This window comes from Sprattus sprattus (genome assembly GCF_963457725.1).
Source record: "Sprattus sprattus genome assembly, chromosome: 14".
Taxonomy (NCBI): Eukaryota; Metazoa; Chordata; class Actinopteri; order Clupeiformes; family Clupeidae; genus Sprattus; species Sprattus sprattus.
Genome location: NC_137912.1, coordinates 19,243,988 through 19,259,796, shown reverse-complemented (window position 1 = coordinate 19,259,796; position 15,809 = coordinate 19,243,988). Strand labels below are relative to the sequence as shown.

The window sequence follows — 15,809 nt, the reverse complement described above, 5'->3', positions numbered from 1 at the left end:
CTGTGTGCGTGTGTGTATCACAGGTGTGGAGAAGAGGTATTTTTTTCACTTGACTTGAGACTGAGATAAGAAGGTTAGTAATGAGAACCTGTCTTGTTAAAAAAAAAAAACATATACTGTAAAAGGAAGAGTTCAGTGAGTTATAGCTATGGGGGTACATCGTCTCCGAACTCTGCTCCTTCAGGAACCAGATGTGCTCATTTAGGTGGGAGGTCTGTGTGTGTGTGTGTGTGTGTGTGTGTGTGTGTGTGTGTGTGTGTGTGTGTGTGTGTGTGTGTGATGGGGATGAGGAATCCTGCTGCTTCCTAGAGCAAAGAAATTCGTCCCAAGGCCATCTCGATAGCTGCCTTGTGTCCCTGATGCTCTCTCTCTCCCTCAGTCTCTTTCTTTAGCCCTCCCTCCCTCAGTCTCTCTCTGTTTCTCTTTATCTCTCCCTCTCTCCCTCTGAGTCTCTCTCTTCCTCTATCCCAGTCTCTCTCTCTGTCTTTTCCTCCCTCCCTCAGTCTCTCTTTTCCTCTCTCCCTCAGTTTCTATCTAGCTTTCCCCCTCTCTCTCAGTCTCTCTCTCTCTTTGTCTCTTCCTCTCTCGCTCAGTCTCTCTCGCTGACTCTCCCTCTCTCCCTCAGTCTCTCTCTTTATCTCTCCCTCTCTCCCGCAGGTTCTCTCTAGCATTCCCTTTCTCCCTCAGTTTCTCTCTTTAGCCCTTCTTGCTCATGTTATGAAATTATCTTATTTATTTAGCCAAGTTATTAAATCAGCTTTAGGTCATGCGCGGCGAACTTACGTGTTGCCAGCCGTGTTGCCCACCAATGACATTAGGGCCGTAACGTTCCCTGGCTCAGAGTGCGTCTTGACTTTTGAGTGGCTAGATCGCTATCTGCCCCTCGCCCAGACTGTTTACATGCAACCTCAGCAAGCATACCAGCACAAGGGCAGCCTTACAAACCCTTTAGACCCTTTAGAGCTCTTATCTCAGAATAGCTTGGTTGGGCATGGCTGACTAGATTTGACTGTTTACATACTTTCTGACTTATTGTGCCGTGCGTGGTGGATGATGCACCCAAAAGCCTGTTGTGTCGTCACAGGCAAAGGTTATGGCCTGAGGGTATGATTGCTCGTATCTTCACATACCTTTGGACTGTATCACCTTCTGTACCCTCATGGTCATCATGCGTGAAGGGCCGGGTGTTTGTGCATGAGGAAGACTCTTTATCAGTTCATCGCGAAGCCGTGTTACTGCCTAGATGGAACAGGAACCTTCATGCTTGTTTTCAATCACAGGTGCTGATTGAGGCACCAATGCTTATATCACTTATTATAACAGTGATTATAACACAAGGGAGGTATGGAATTCTATAAACACCTGTACCAGTGCTGAGATTACTACACTGAGAAGAGACGGCATTTTACTGTGATGCACCTTTAATGCAAAAAGAAAAAGACACAGACAATGTTTCGGTTGTGCATGCTGCTATCTGCCTAGTAACTATACCTGGGAGTGTTGTTCAGGTACTCAAACCAATAGACCCATTCTCTTCCACTGTCTCTGTTGGAAACCCTGTGTATTTAAACAGTGGCATTGGAGAGTAGACTGACAGCTTCTGCATGACCCTGTCTTACTGAGACTTTCTTCTGGATTGATGAGAACTATCCCCCACTCTTTGGCGCCGTGTCTGAAGCTCACTTGTCTAGAAGGAACAGCTGACAAGAGCCGTGACGCATATTTAGAATCTGCCACATCCTCACGCACATGTGCTGGGTAGGGTATTACACTGGGTGATTTATAAGACACAGCAGTACCACCTCTTCACTCCAAGGGTATTTCTCTTTTAGTTTATATTCTTTTTCACTTTCCATCTCCTGTTTCTTTCTTTATTGGTTCTTTCTCTCTTTGTTTACTGCCATCCATGTGTCATGATTGAGAGATGACTCAGAACCCCCCCCACACACACACACACACACACACACCTCCATGTTTTGGGGCAGTGTTTCACTCCCACACCCCTTGCCAACTTCTGTCTGGAGCGAGTCGTTTTGTTTAATGCCCCCACCCCCCTTAAATCCCCCCACCCATCCACGGTGACCTCAGAGGGGTGGGACACCTGATTCTGTCGACCCTGTGACCTGCTAACGGCGGGAAGTGGTGAGACCTAACTCGATTAGTTCCTGCAGGCAAACACACAGAGGGATTCCAACTGGGGATGAGAGCCACTGACTCACACACGCACACACACACACACACACAGACACACACACACACACACACACACACACACACACACACACACACACACACACACACACACACACACACACACTCACTTCAGGAGATGGGAGCCAGTAAGTGAATTTTGGCAGAGAAAATCAATTAAGACGGGCGGCTCTGTGAGTGAGAGTGCTGTGATGTCTCATGTGGAACTGAGCCTTCTGCAGATCAATTGTCTGTGTAAGCAGTTCATGTTTACATCGCTCACCCATGCTCTTCAACCAGAAAGCTAAAGCGTGTAGATGTAGTGAAGGGAGAGAGTAGTCACCCCACCTTGTCTTGAACCCGGGTCTACTGGGTGCCGAACCTGCACTCTGACCGCAACGCCAAAGAGCCAGGCTCGATGTTATGGCAGTCAGAGCACATACTCATGTGTAGTGACGGCACATTGTCACAGGAAAGAAAACTGTAGATAAGGTTAGAAAACACAAGTTTAAATGTTTTTTTTTGCCATGATAAACCCCCAGGTGAATCTGAAATTTGGTGAAATCTGGTGAGACTCTTTGGCTTGCCCACATCCAGACCAGATGTGTTGAGGACTCAGCTGGTACCATTTCTGGTTAGCCTCTCCGCCTCAGACGTAGCTGTCTGAGCCCACCCTTCCTGGCCAGACAGTGGATACAAGCCTTGAGGTGGATAGATCGCCAGTAACCTCAGTCCACCGGGAAGCAATCAACCTGTTAGTTCCTCTTAAGGTTGTCTGATGGCCATTGTCTGATGAACAGAGGCCTCTTTCTTCTGCACCATGGGCTAAAAGGGACTGGGTAGGACAAACACACACACACAGCTCAAAGAGGAACAGAGCAGTTCGAGGATGGGCTCTTCAGTGTCTCAGACGGGGAGACAGAGAGGGAGACAGCGCCAGGGGATGCATTGTCTCCTTATTGCATTTGCAGATCTGGTGTGAAGAGCAGGTGAAGTATGTCTCGTGGCCTTGGGTCTGTCTTGCTCTCTGCCCTGCTATTTTTCAGAGGAAAAAGAAGAGTTTTTTGGTTAGGTTTTTTTGAATGCCAATAGTGTGCAATCGAAGGGTTGCTAGTTCGATCCCGACTCCGCCCGACCAGGTGTTGAAGTGCTCTTGAGCAAGGCACTGAGTGTGTGTGTATGAATGAATGAGTGAGTGCGAGTGTGAATGAGTGAGTGTGACCATGGACATTAATGCTAAGCATTGACAGCAGTGAGAGTGTGTGCATGTGTGTGTTGGTTTCTGAGTGAGTGTGGGGCCATTATAACTAAGAGTCTACTGTGAGTGAAGTAGCTGGTCTTCACATCTCTGTTGTGTTGAAACATCTGGGTAATATCACTCTCTCTCTCTCTTTCTCTCTCGAAACACACAACCACACTTAACAGGAAATCATTTTGTGATTTGATATTTCTAGTTCAATGAGGCAGTGAATGACTGCCTGTGACTGAGAAACGTTGTGCTAAACAGCCATATAATAAGTGTGTATTCATGTGTGTGTGGGTGTGTGTTTGTGTATGAGTGTGAATGAGTGTGACCACGGACATTAGTGCTAAGCACCGTATGACAGGAGTGTGAGTGTAAGCATGTGTGTGTTTGTTTCTGAGTGAGTGTGTGTGTGTGTGTGTCACTGTGGGTATTAATGTTAAGTAGCCGTATGACAGGGACTCTTTATCACTTGAATCAGTGCAGGCAGCTTGCCATCACCCTCCCTTTTTTACGAGCCACACGGTCAACAGTGTGTGTGTGTGTGTGTGTGTGTGTGTGTGTGTGTGTGTGTGTGTGTGTGTGTGTGTGTGTGTGTGTGTGTGTGTGTGTGTGTGTGTGTGTGTGTGTGTGTGTGTGTGTGTGTGTGCGCCGGTGTGATTTCTGAGTGCAGAATGCCCCCTCTAGACTGGGGCCCTTCCACGTTCCTTCAGAGAATGCCTTCTCTTATCCTACTTTATCCTCCTTGCTCTCTCTCTCTTTCTCTCCCTCCCCCCTCTCCTCCTCTCTCTCTCCCCCTCTCTCCCTCTCTTCCCTCTCTCTCTCTCTCTCTTGCTCTCTCTCTCTTTCTTTGTCTCTCTCCCTCCTTCCCTCTCTCTCTCCCCTTGTTCCTAGTGCTGTGTATCTCAGCAGTATTAATCCCCTGACGGCATGTCTGCTGCTGGCTGGGACTTTGAAGTGTGTGTGCAGACCAGGCTGAACTCAAGTCATAGAAGGCCAAGAGCACTTGCACATGCAGATACACACACGCACACACACACACACACACACACACACACACACACACACACACACACACACACACACACACACACTGCCATCACTGATCTAGCTCTTACTTAGAATTCAGTTTCCTTTAAATGCACACACACACACACAAACACACTTGCAAATGAGCACACTCTCTCACTCCCTCTTACAGGCAAGCCAAAAGCTTCTCATCACACCCCTCCTGCTGAACTGGTGCCCGTCACACACACACACACACACACACACACACACATACACACATACACACACACTCTTCACCTCCTCATCACCCTCCTCCCTCTTGAACTGGTGCCGACACACACACACACACACACACACACACACACACACACACACACACACACTCACACACACACACACACCCACACACACACACACACAGAAAGACACACACACACACACACACACACGGACACACAGAGACACACACACACATTCTTCACCTCCTCATCACCCTCCTCCCTGCTAAACTGGTGCCCCCCTTCCTTGGCACCGTCCCTGGCAGTGGTGATGCCTGCTCTAAGCTCCTTTCAGTGAGAGTCCTTCATCACACAGATAGCTGCTAAGGGCCCTGCTGACGGCTCTGGGCAGGAACCAGTCATAGCAGCGATGCATTGCATGCTACTGAGAGAACACTGCTATAAGTCCTGATGTGCTACAGTTGATTTCTATAGATATGTCAGGGTGCAGGGTTGAGTGTGTGGTGTGTGTGTGTGTGTGTGTGTGTGTGTGTGTGTGTGTGTGTGTGTGTGTGTGTGTGTGTGTGTGTGTGTGTGTGTGTGAGGTAGAGAGAGAGAGAGACAGAGAGTGCTTGCGTTTGTGCTTGCGTTCTTAAGGGGGGAGAGAGAGTGAGTGTGTGTCTGAGTGTGTGTGTTTTTCTTTAGAGAGTGTGTGTGTGTGTGTGTAGTCGTCTCACCGCTCTCCTCATGGGTGTGTCACCCCATCTGTGCTTGGGTGTTTGGTGGTGAGAGGCTGACTGGTTGAAGTCACCGAGGTGTAATCTCATTCAGCCCATTCATTAAGACCTGGACCCATCTGCCACTGTCTGCTCAGATTCCTAATATGTGTGTCTGTGACTGTGTGTGTGTCTGTGTGTCTGTTGTGTTTTGTGCTGTTTGTTGTGTGTGTGTGTTTGTTGCAGATAAGAGAGCAAGAAAAGAGAGGGGAGTCATTTGTGTGTGTGTGCCTGAGACAAAGAGAGGAAAAAGAGAGTTTTTTTTGTGAAAGTGAGTGAGTGAGTGTAATTGTGAGTGTGATTGTGTCTTCCTGTATAGAGTTTAGTGTAATATCATGAATGTGTGGAAGTAGGCTGTGAATCAAACAGACGGCTTTCTCTCTCCTGCATTGTCAGAGGAACTGGGAGAAAGAGAGGGAGGAAAGAGAGAGAGAGAGAGATGATAACAAAAAGGTCACAGATTAAACCCTTTGTCAAGACCCCTGATGGTCTAGCTATTGATTTTTGATTTTATAGAAGGCATTGTCCTCAACGCTGTGAAAAACATTGATCTGTCGTAATACTGAATATTGTGTGTGCAAACAGCCAGAGGATGAGTTTGCATCCTGTCGTTCACTCTTTTTCCCTCTGTCCCTTTCACTCCCCCCCCCCCCCTCTCTATTTAACAGCGTCTCTCTGTGGTTGTTCCTTCCTTCTGACACATTCTTGCCGTTAATCATTAACATTGTGGAATGCTTGTGTTGTGGTTTATTTACCTCAAGTTATTCTGGCAAAGTCTCCACTGCCTCCAGCAGCCCTCCCATGGTGCACCATTACTGACTGTGGCCAGTCCTACCTTTTCTCTTCTAGAACAGCCTGGGGTTCTAGAACTCCAGACTCATAGAACAGAGTGGGAATGCATCTTGGTATATAAGGTCGTTCCTGACCTTTCTGATTCTACTGAGGCTTTTTTAAAACAGCCATGTCCTGTCCTAGAACTGAATGATTCCTCAGGCTCCTCTAGTTTCTTTTTCCAGTTCTAGTCCTGTAGTCCTCGGTAGATAGAAACAGCCTGGTCCTTATAGAACAGCCTGGTCTTGTTGTAGAGCTGGGTGATCTAGTTGTCGTCAGGTTCTTGTTTTGCTGTGCAGTTTAAGTGTCAGTTCCCCTGCTGGGTCTCTGATTTATGCTAGTGCCACTTGTGCAAAGTGGAGACAGTAGCAGGACTGCCTGTCTCTCTCTCTCTCAAACACACACACACACACACACACCCACACACACACACACACACACACACACACACAATTTACACATGCTTATCTCCCATGAATCATCTGCAGTGATCTCCTCTGCCCGTTTAAATTTCATACCGACCCCCCACCATACATGCATATGGAGAACACGAATGTGGAGAACACACACACACAAACACACTTACACACATACAAACACACACACACACACACACACAGATAAACACTCTTAGAGTTACACTCAGAAACACCTGCAGCTGTGCAGCTGTGCAGCTGTGGCCATGTTTCAACCCTCCCATCCACTGCCTTACTGTAACAGCTTTCTTGGTCTAGAAGAGGAACGGCCATTAAGAGAGAGAGAGAGGGAGAGGGAAGGAGAGGATTAGAAGAAGAGAGAGAGAGAGACAGAAAGAGAGCAAGGGAAAGAGAGAGAGAGAGAGAGAGAGAGAGAGAGAGAGAGAGAGAGAGAGAGAGAGAGTGTGTGGCAGTATTCCATATGTCCATTTCAATAGCCATACTGTGACTCTCCTTCACACACATTCTCTATTTCTCTAATTTTCTTTCCTTCTCTTCATCTCTTTCTCTCTTTCTTCTAAATATCTCTCTCCTTTTCTCTCTCATTTCTTTCTTCCTCTTTTTTTGTCTCAGTCTTTAAATCTCTCTCTCGCACTCTTTCGTTCATTATTTCTCTTTCCCCATCCGTCTTTCTCTCTCAAGATGATTTGGTTCCCCTGATTCTATTAGAGATTAAAGTGACTTATTTCATCCCCGTAATAATGGGGTTTCCCCCCCCATCAGTTTGCACTCTGCTAAATCCCATTATGGAGATGATTGAGAGGTGTGTGTGTGTGTGTGTGTGTGTGTGTGTGTGTGTGTGTGTGTGTGTGTGTGTGTGTGTGTGTGTGTGTGTGTGTGTGTGTGTGTGTGTGTGTGTGTGTGTGTGTGTGTGTCTGTGTGTGTGTGTGTGTGTGTGCGATTGAGAGATGACTCCTGCTGCCAAACTACACAGGATATCTGCTCAGGATATGTGATCTCCTCACACTCCTGGCACACTGTGTGTGTGTCTCTGTGTGTGTTTGTGTGCGTGTCTGTGTGTATGTGTGTATGATTTTAGTATATGTGCATATGCAAACCTGTGTGTGTGTGTGTGTGTGTGTGTGTGTGTGTGTGTGTGTGTGTGTGTGTGTGTGTGTGTGTGTGTGTGTGTGTGGTGTGTGTGTGTGTGTGTGTCTGTATAATTTCAGTATGTGTGCGTGTGCACACCAGTGTGTGGTGGAACATTGTTTTATTTGAAAGGGAACAGTCTATGTGATAATATTAAGAAATTATTCTACAAATATTTATATTTTATGCTAGTGTTTGTGTGTGTGTGTGCATGTGAACAGGACTAGGTTTACTTTAAGTTCATAAAGGTGTCATAAGAAGGCTATAACAAAGGCTGTATCTCTTTTGTGTGAGTTGAAAAGCAAATGCTACTTTAACCACATCGAATGGAGAGTTGTAGATAACTGACCTGCTGGTTTGCTTACTCTGATAAAAAGTAAGGTGTGTGTGTGTGTGTGTGTGTGTGTGTGTGTGTGTGTGTGTGTGTGTGTGTGTGTGTGTGTGTGTGTGTGTGTGTGTGTGTGTGTGTACCTATGTGTGTACACCTTAGAGTGTTTGTTCATGCATCTCTGGGTGTGTGTGTGTGTGTGTCTGTGTGCGTGTGTGTGTAGTACATTCAGTCTGCGGTTAGTTGATAAACCTTTCTAGCAGGATTGGCTCCAGTGTTCCATTGTTGTGTTTCAAATGTTTGAATCCGGGGAGGAGCTGCAGGGATTGGCTGATTCCTCTTGCCTGTTGTTTTTCTCTGACGTTTGATTGGTTACTGCAGCTGTTATTCTTTAACGACGACACTCAAATAACGCACAGTTGAAGCAGAGGTGTTTAAGAGCTTTCACCCTAAGGTGTTTGCCCATAAACCAACCTTTCATTTACACGCAAGTAAGAAAGAAAGTCTTACTCTATTCACACACAAATGCAGAAAAGCATAGGCAAGGTTATAGACACTAAAAAGTTGACACTCTTCTGTCTGAAAAGGCATTTATGATCATCATAAATACTCCTTCTATACTCAAGATGCTAATAGGACGTCACATAGACATTATACTTAATCTAAACACAGACACAGACACACACACACACATACACAGACACACACACACACACACACATACACACACACACACACACACACACACACACACATACACATCGTTGAACGATGGTGTCCTTATGCTGGTGATGACAGATGAACAGTCTTTCCTTTCTTGCTGTTTGGGATCCATGAGCAGGGCAGGTCACACCCCAGATACTCTCATGGGGGGTCCTAAACACACACACACACACACACACACATACACACACACGTTCATCTGCAGCGACAGGTTTCACACATAAAGATGTCATGCACCCCATCTTAGCAGAGGGATGAGGTGCGAGTGGGTTTGTGTGTGTGTTTGTTCATTAGAGACCCCAGCTGACCACCCTCAGGCTCTCTGCGAAGTGTGAGTGGGAATGATTGACAGCACCTACGGAAGTGTTTGATTGGACAGTTCGTCTGTCACATTAGGTGCCTTTCTAGACCTTTCTGGCATGGAACTGGTGCTGATATGGTGCCAGATCACCACTGTAAGCTAGTAATGATAGAACGGCGCTATTGTATTGAATTCTTTTTTTTAATATTATAATATATTTTTTTTGGTACATGTGTTTTTGATAAATATGTGTTTCTCTCGTGTCACAAAGGGAGTACAGAACAAATGTACCGTGACTAGATGGCCGCAGAGAATACGAAACATAGTATATGGGAGAAATACAGCACATTCTGTGTGTCGCAGAATCCAATCGCAATACTTGCTGTATCGAAAAATTTAAAGAATAGCAATAATGGATTGTGAGCCAAATATCGTGATAATATCATAGCATCACCTTCACCTACAAACTACAAAGTTTGTTTGAAACATAATTAACACACACTGGTTATCTTTGGCCCCAATCCTCTGTGTAGGCGCCAGAGGAGATCAATCAGTAACCCTCTCTCTCTTTCCCTCTCACATACACACACACACACACACACTAAAATACCTAACTATCGATTCTTAGATACATTTAATAGCCTCAGTGTGTTTGCTCTGTGTCCTTGGTCTGTTAGCATAGCCAATTTTTTGTATTTATTATTTATTCACCTGTCAGATTGCCATGATCTCAGTGGGCTCTTATCTTAATGTTATTGCTAATGGTATATGACCTGTAATGCTGCAATGAGGTAGTGTTATGTTCTCAAACTGCACTTTCATGATTCATGTTAGACTATAGAAGGCATGAGGAATTATGTGACGTTTTTAGGTGTGTTCCATCAGGTCCTCTTTGGTAGTGAGGTCATGTTTTTCACACGGTGGCAACTATTTTTTTCCATGGAGGTCAAATTAGCACACACACACACACACACACACACACACACACATGGATGAGATGGTTGGTGACACTTTCCTCGCAACCCCTATGGTGGGACCCTTCACAGCAGCTGACCAGCTAAATATAACATCACTCCTGCCGCCCTGGAATTTGTTACCAGAGAGAGAGAGATGAAGTGTGTGTGTGTGTGTGTGTGTGTGTGTGTGTGTGTGTGTGTGTGTGTGTGTGTGTGTGTGTGTGTGTGTGTGTGTGTGTGTGTGTGTGTGTGTGTGTGTGTGTGTGTGTGGAGAGGAAGACATGGACAGAGAGAGAAAGAAAGGTAGCAGAGTAACCAAGAAGGAAAAACAAAAGAACACCATCTCCAGTTTAGCCCCAAATCCTGAGCACGTGCGGAAGCCATGTCTTAAATGTTAAACTCAGCCTGAACAGCCCAACGAAGGTTCAGTGAGGAGTGATTCGATAATGACTTGACCAGAAAGGAGACTCATCCTCATGCTGCTTGACAGATGGAACGCTAGTGACTTCTGTTTCTGATTGACAGAGAGAGCTTTATGTGTGTGTGTGTGTGTGTGTGTGTGTATGTGTGTGTGTGTGTTTGTGTCAGTGAGTGTGTGGGTCTGTGTGTGTGTGTCAGTGTGCGTATAGTAGATTAGGACACATCTGCCAGACTCATCTAAGACTTCCATAAGCCTGTGGTCCCTCATAGGAGTTCAGCTCACTGGAGGTCTGTGTATTTAACCTGAGCACCAACAGGTATTTTCATTACCCCAACTTCCTTTCTCTGCGTTGGAGTTGTGTGTATAAGGATGCATGGGGGGGGCAGTCAGTGTGTGAGTGTGTTTGTGTGTGTGTGTGTGTGTGTGTGTGTGTGTGTGTGTGTGTGTGTGTGTGTGTGTGTGTGTGTGTGTGTGTGTGTGTGTGTGTGTGTGTGTGTGGGTGGGTGGGTGTGGGTGTGGGTGTGGGTGTGGGTGTGGGTGGGTGGGTGTGTGTGTGTGTGTGTGTGTGTGTGTGTGTGTGTGTGTTGTGTGTGTGTGTGTGTGTGTGTGTGTGTGTGTGGGTGGGTGGGTGTGTTGTGGGTGTGTGTGTGTGTCTATATGTGTGAGTGTTGATTGTCCTGATGTGTGAGAGACTGTGTGTGGTATATTAGTTGATTGATCCTGTACACCATGTGGAATAAACAAGACTGTCGTCAGGCAGGAACAGATGGGGAGCAATGAGACTGAAGAGGGAAATGGATACTCACTCTCATCTCTCTCTCTCTCTCTCTCTCTCTCTCTCCTCTCTCTCTCTCTCTTTCCTCCTCTCTTTCTCTACCCCTCTCCTCATCTCTCTCTCCTTCTCTCCATCCCTCTCTCTCACCCTATTTAGTGCTCTCTCTATCTCCCCCTCTCTCTTTCTCTCTCTCTATCTACTGCTCAACCCCCTGTCTATCTCTCTCTCCCTCTTTACTCCTCATCTCTCTCTACCTCTCTCCCCCTCTTTCTCCATTTCTCTCTCTCTCTTTATCTCCCCTCTCTCCCTCGGTTTGTGTCCCTCCTGCTCTCTCCATGTCTCTTTCACCACCACCTCCCTCACACACACACTCTCGCTTTCTCCCACACTTCTGCTGTTCTCTCTCTTTTCTCTCTCTCTCTCATCTCTCTCTCTCTCTCTCTCTCTTCTCTCTCTCTCTCTCTCCCTCTCCCTCTCTCTCCCTCTCTCTCTCCCTCCTTCTCTGTTACGGAGTGCCAGATCAGACGGACTAGTCTCCAGCTCCTCATAACTCTCTCAACCTGGCCTCCTTTCTTAAGCCTCTCCTATCTCATCTCAGCCCCTTCACAGCTGCCACCATCAGTTAGTGTGTGTGTGTGTGTGTGTGTGTGTGTGTGGTGGTATGCAGAAAGTCCCACACATGGCTCCTGCCCCTCTGACACAGAATGCGGCCCAGGCAAACACACTCCATGAAACTCTTTTGTTGAGTGTGGAGGGCTTGGATTTTCCTGTCAGTAGTTGTGTTTATCTTTGTGTGTGTGGGTTTGAACTTCTGTGTGGGAAAGTGTCAATGTGTGTGTGTGTGTGTGTGTGTGTGTGTGTGTGTGTGTGTGTGTGTGTGTGTGTGTGTGTGTGTGTGTGTGTGTGTGTGTGTGTGTGTGTGTGTGTGTGTGTGTGTGTGTGTGTGTGTGTGTGGGTTTTATGCTTGAGTGTGTATGGGTATTTCTGGATTTGAGAGTTTGTGTGTGAGTCTGTGTGAGTGCCCACATGTCAGAAATGACACTATTTAACCCTTTGACCTCCCCAGTGGGAGACATTAACCCTGGTCACACACACACACACACACACACACACACACACACACACTTGCTGATGAGGTGAGGGCAGGGCAGGTCACGGTCGAGACCTGAACTTGACACAAGTTAAAGTTTCACTTAACATTGGCACTAGAAACATTTTGCCTATTCACTTTTAAAATCTGCATAATTCAGTATCAATACAATAACCAATACACTCAAAACTCTTAGTAGAATCCTCTAGTCCCTAACCTCTTACTTAGAAGTCAGTTGTGTGTTTGTAAGTGACGTGCATGCCTCCAGCTCATAAGTGACAGCCCGGAAATGTTTCAATTCTGCAGCTGATGTGTAGTGTGAGGGCCTTGTCTCATAGGAACACAGTTGTGTAGATGTGTGTGTAGTTGTGTGTGTTGTTGTGTGTAGTTGTGTGTCTAGCTGTGTGTGTAGTTGTGTGTGGCCTAAAGTGCCCTAGATGAGGCCCACTTAGGCAGGTAGCTCTGAGGATCGTGTCATTGTGTCTCTCCATTTAACAGCACTGAGACACGAAACCTAATCACCCACTTCAGCTGAGACCCCTTAGACAACAACAGGCCCTAATGAGGGCACACACACTTGATTTGATGGGTTTGAGTCAGAGGGGACTCTCTCTCACACCCAAACACACACACACACACACACACACGCACAGACACACGCATGCACGCACACACACACGCAGACTTAATTTGATGTGTTAGAGAGTCAGAGAGGTCTCTCTTGATGTGATGTGTCGGAGGGTTTGTGTGGGAAAGCTAGCCAGGAAAAGCAGGAAGAGGGGCATACTCTGGCACAGACTGGCGCTCTGTGTGAACGTCTGAGTTAGCATAACATTTGTCAGGAAATCAGTACTTAAACTGTGAAGGTGGACACACAAGCCACAAACACAACACACACACACGCCATGACACACACACACACACACAGACACACACACAACACACACACACACACTCCCTGTTACCCTCACTCTTCTGTGTGTATCAGAAGAACTTTAACTGATTTGGTGGTGTTGAACTGGTGTCCTATCCAGCACTGAGTCAGACAAACACTTGACAGTAGATGTCTAGATATCTTATCACCTTGGGGGCATGTTAACTGAATAAATGTATAATGTGGGCATTTTAACTGTATAACTGTTTATAGTAGGGGTCATATTAAATGCATAAATGTTTAATAATGTTTGCTTATTAACTGTATAGGAATAAGGGATTATTAACTGTATAACTGTAGGAATAAGGGCATATTAACTGTTTAGCTGCATAATAATTTAAGTTAGTAACTGACTTATAATTCAGTTATGATAATGAATGATATCAACTACTAAGGTTAACATTTCCTCTCCCTTGCTCAGACGGACTCCACCGTGTGACGGCCTTCTGCACACTGCGTGTGACCATCATCACGGACGACATGTTGACCAACAGCATCACAGTGCGTCTAGAGAACATGTCCCAGGAGCGCTTCCTGTCTCCGCTGCTGTCCCTCTTCATGGATGGTGTGGCCGCCGTGCTCTCCACCAGCCGCGACGCCGTCTTCGTCTTCAACGTCCAGAACGACACCGACGTCCATGGCGCCATCCTCAACGTCACCTTCTCCGCCCTGCTGCCCACGGCGTCGGGGGCGATCACGCTTGGAGGCAGTGCGGGGGGCTTCTTCCCCTCGGAGGACCTGCAGGAGCGTATCTACCTGAACCGCACCATGCTGCAGCGCATCACCAGCCAGCAGGTGCTGCCCTTCGACGACAACATCTGCCTGCGGGAGCCCTGTGAGAACTACATGAAGTGCATCTCGGTGCTGCGCTTCGACAGCTCGCCGCCCTTCATCGCCTCCGACACCATGCTCTTCCGGCCCATCCACCCGATCAACGGCCTGCGCTGCCGATGCCCTGCCGGGTTCACCGGCGACTACTGCGAGACCGAGGTGGACCTGTGCTACTCTGGGCCCTGCCGCAACAATGGCCGCTGCCGTAGCAGGGAGGGAGGATACACCTGCGAGTGCCAGGAGGACTTCACAGGTAAGGAAGAAGCAAGCTAACATGCTAAGGGGTTACCCGGTGTTCAGGAGGACTTCACAGATGAGGAAGAAGTAAGCTAATATGCTAGGAGGGTTAGCCGGTGGTCAGACTCTAGTGGCCAGTGGCTAGAAGGCTAACAGGTGATCAGGGTAGGGTTAGAGGTATGAGGCTGAGTAACACATGAGTAAAAACATATGACAAAATGACAGCATCGCATGCTGGCAAGGACTTCACAGGTGTGTTGGTTTCAGCCATATCTGGCTAACATGCTAGCTAGTAATCTCTTCAGCATTCTTATAGGCTCATGTATGATGTGAGATTTAATTTTACGATACACAAGTTTCACAAGTGTCATCCACAGCTTTTTCACAGAACAACTTTTTTTATAACCAGGCAGAATTATCCATCAAACTTAATCAGAAAACTAATCAGGCTAATCAACCATCTCGGATCATGGGTGAGACAAAGATATCCAATCTAGTGAATGATTCCCACGGCAGCACCTGAGTGATCCTGCTCATGTTTCCTCTCTGCTGTGAACCCAACCTGTCTCCTGTGCGCTGCTGTGTGCTGTTGACTGACGTGTCCCAAAGTTCTCGGAGCCTCACTGAGATCTGTAGACAGCCTCCTTCAGGTGCGCGGACCCGTGACCTGAAAGTGAAAGGCACTTGTGTGAATCTGAGCTAAGTGTGGGGAATGCTGCAGAACAGGCAGGCTTGGGGTTAGGAATAGATTAAACTGTCTTTCAGCTCAAGACACACACACAGGCATGCACACCTACACACACACATGCTCAGTTACACCCACACACACACACCAACTCACACACCCACTCAAGCACCAGTTCACTCAGGCACACACACCGTCACGTAAACAAAGTAGTCACCGTGTATACCCACACACTCACAATCAGAACCCTTCTCAGGTATGTACACACCCTTACACACACTGCACACACTGGTCTTCCCATACAGACTCAAACATTTTGATTATTTTCACAGAAGAGCAGGATCCTTGTTTAGCATGGTCATAAGATCATTGGCTGTAGAACATTTGAAAGGGACAGAAAAGGGCTCCTCATCTGATCTATGCAGCACTTTCAGTCTGCTGATGGTCTTTCCTTGTCAGTCCCCAAGCAGAAGACTGATGTCATCCTGATCCACTCCACAACTCCTTAGCAATTAGCCTCTTCACAGGTCACAGTTCATCTCCAGGTGGCCAGGTAGGCCAGTGTCATTATGGGAGGGGTTGGAGTGAAGACAGGTGTGTGTGTGTGTGTGTCATCTCGTCCCCCTCGCATTAGAGGAAAACTGATCCCAGTAATTCCAGGCCCGGAAAAGAGAGGGATTATCCAGTGGAAAAT

At 46.9% G+C, this 15,809-nt stretch overlaps 1 protein-coding gene across 1 annotated transcript in view; it reads left to right on the top strand.

The window, feature by feature from the left end:
* LOC308375549 (cadherin EGF LAG seven-pass G-type receptor 1-like) overlaps positions 1–15,809 on the top strand; it is a 101,895-nt gene that overhangs the window by 28,360 nt on the left and 57,726 nt on the right. The window contains 1 exon segment of the mRNA XM_080851715.1: positions 13,784–14,446. Within this exon segment, the coding sequence (XP_080707841.1) occupies positions 13,784–14,446 (663 nt within the window).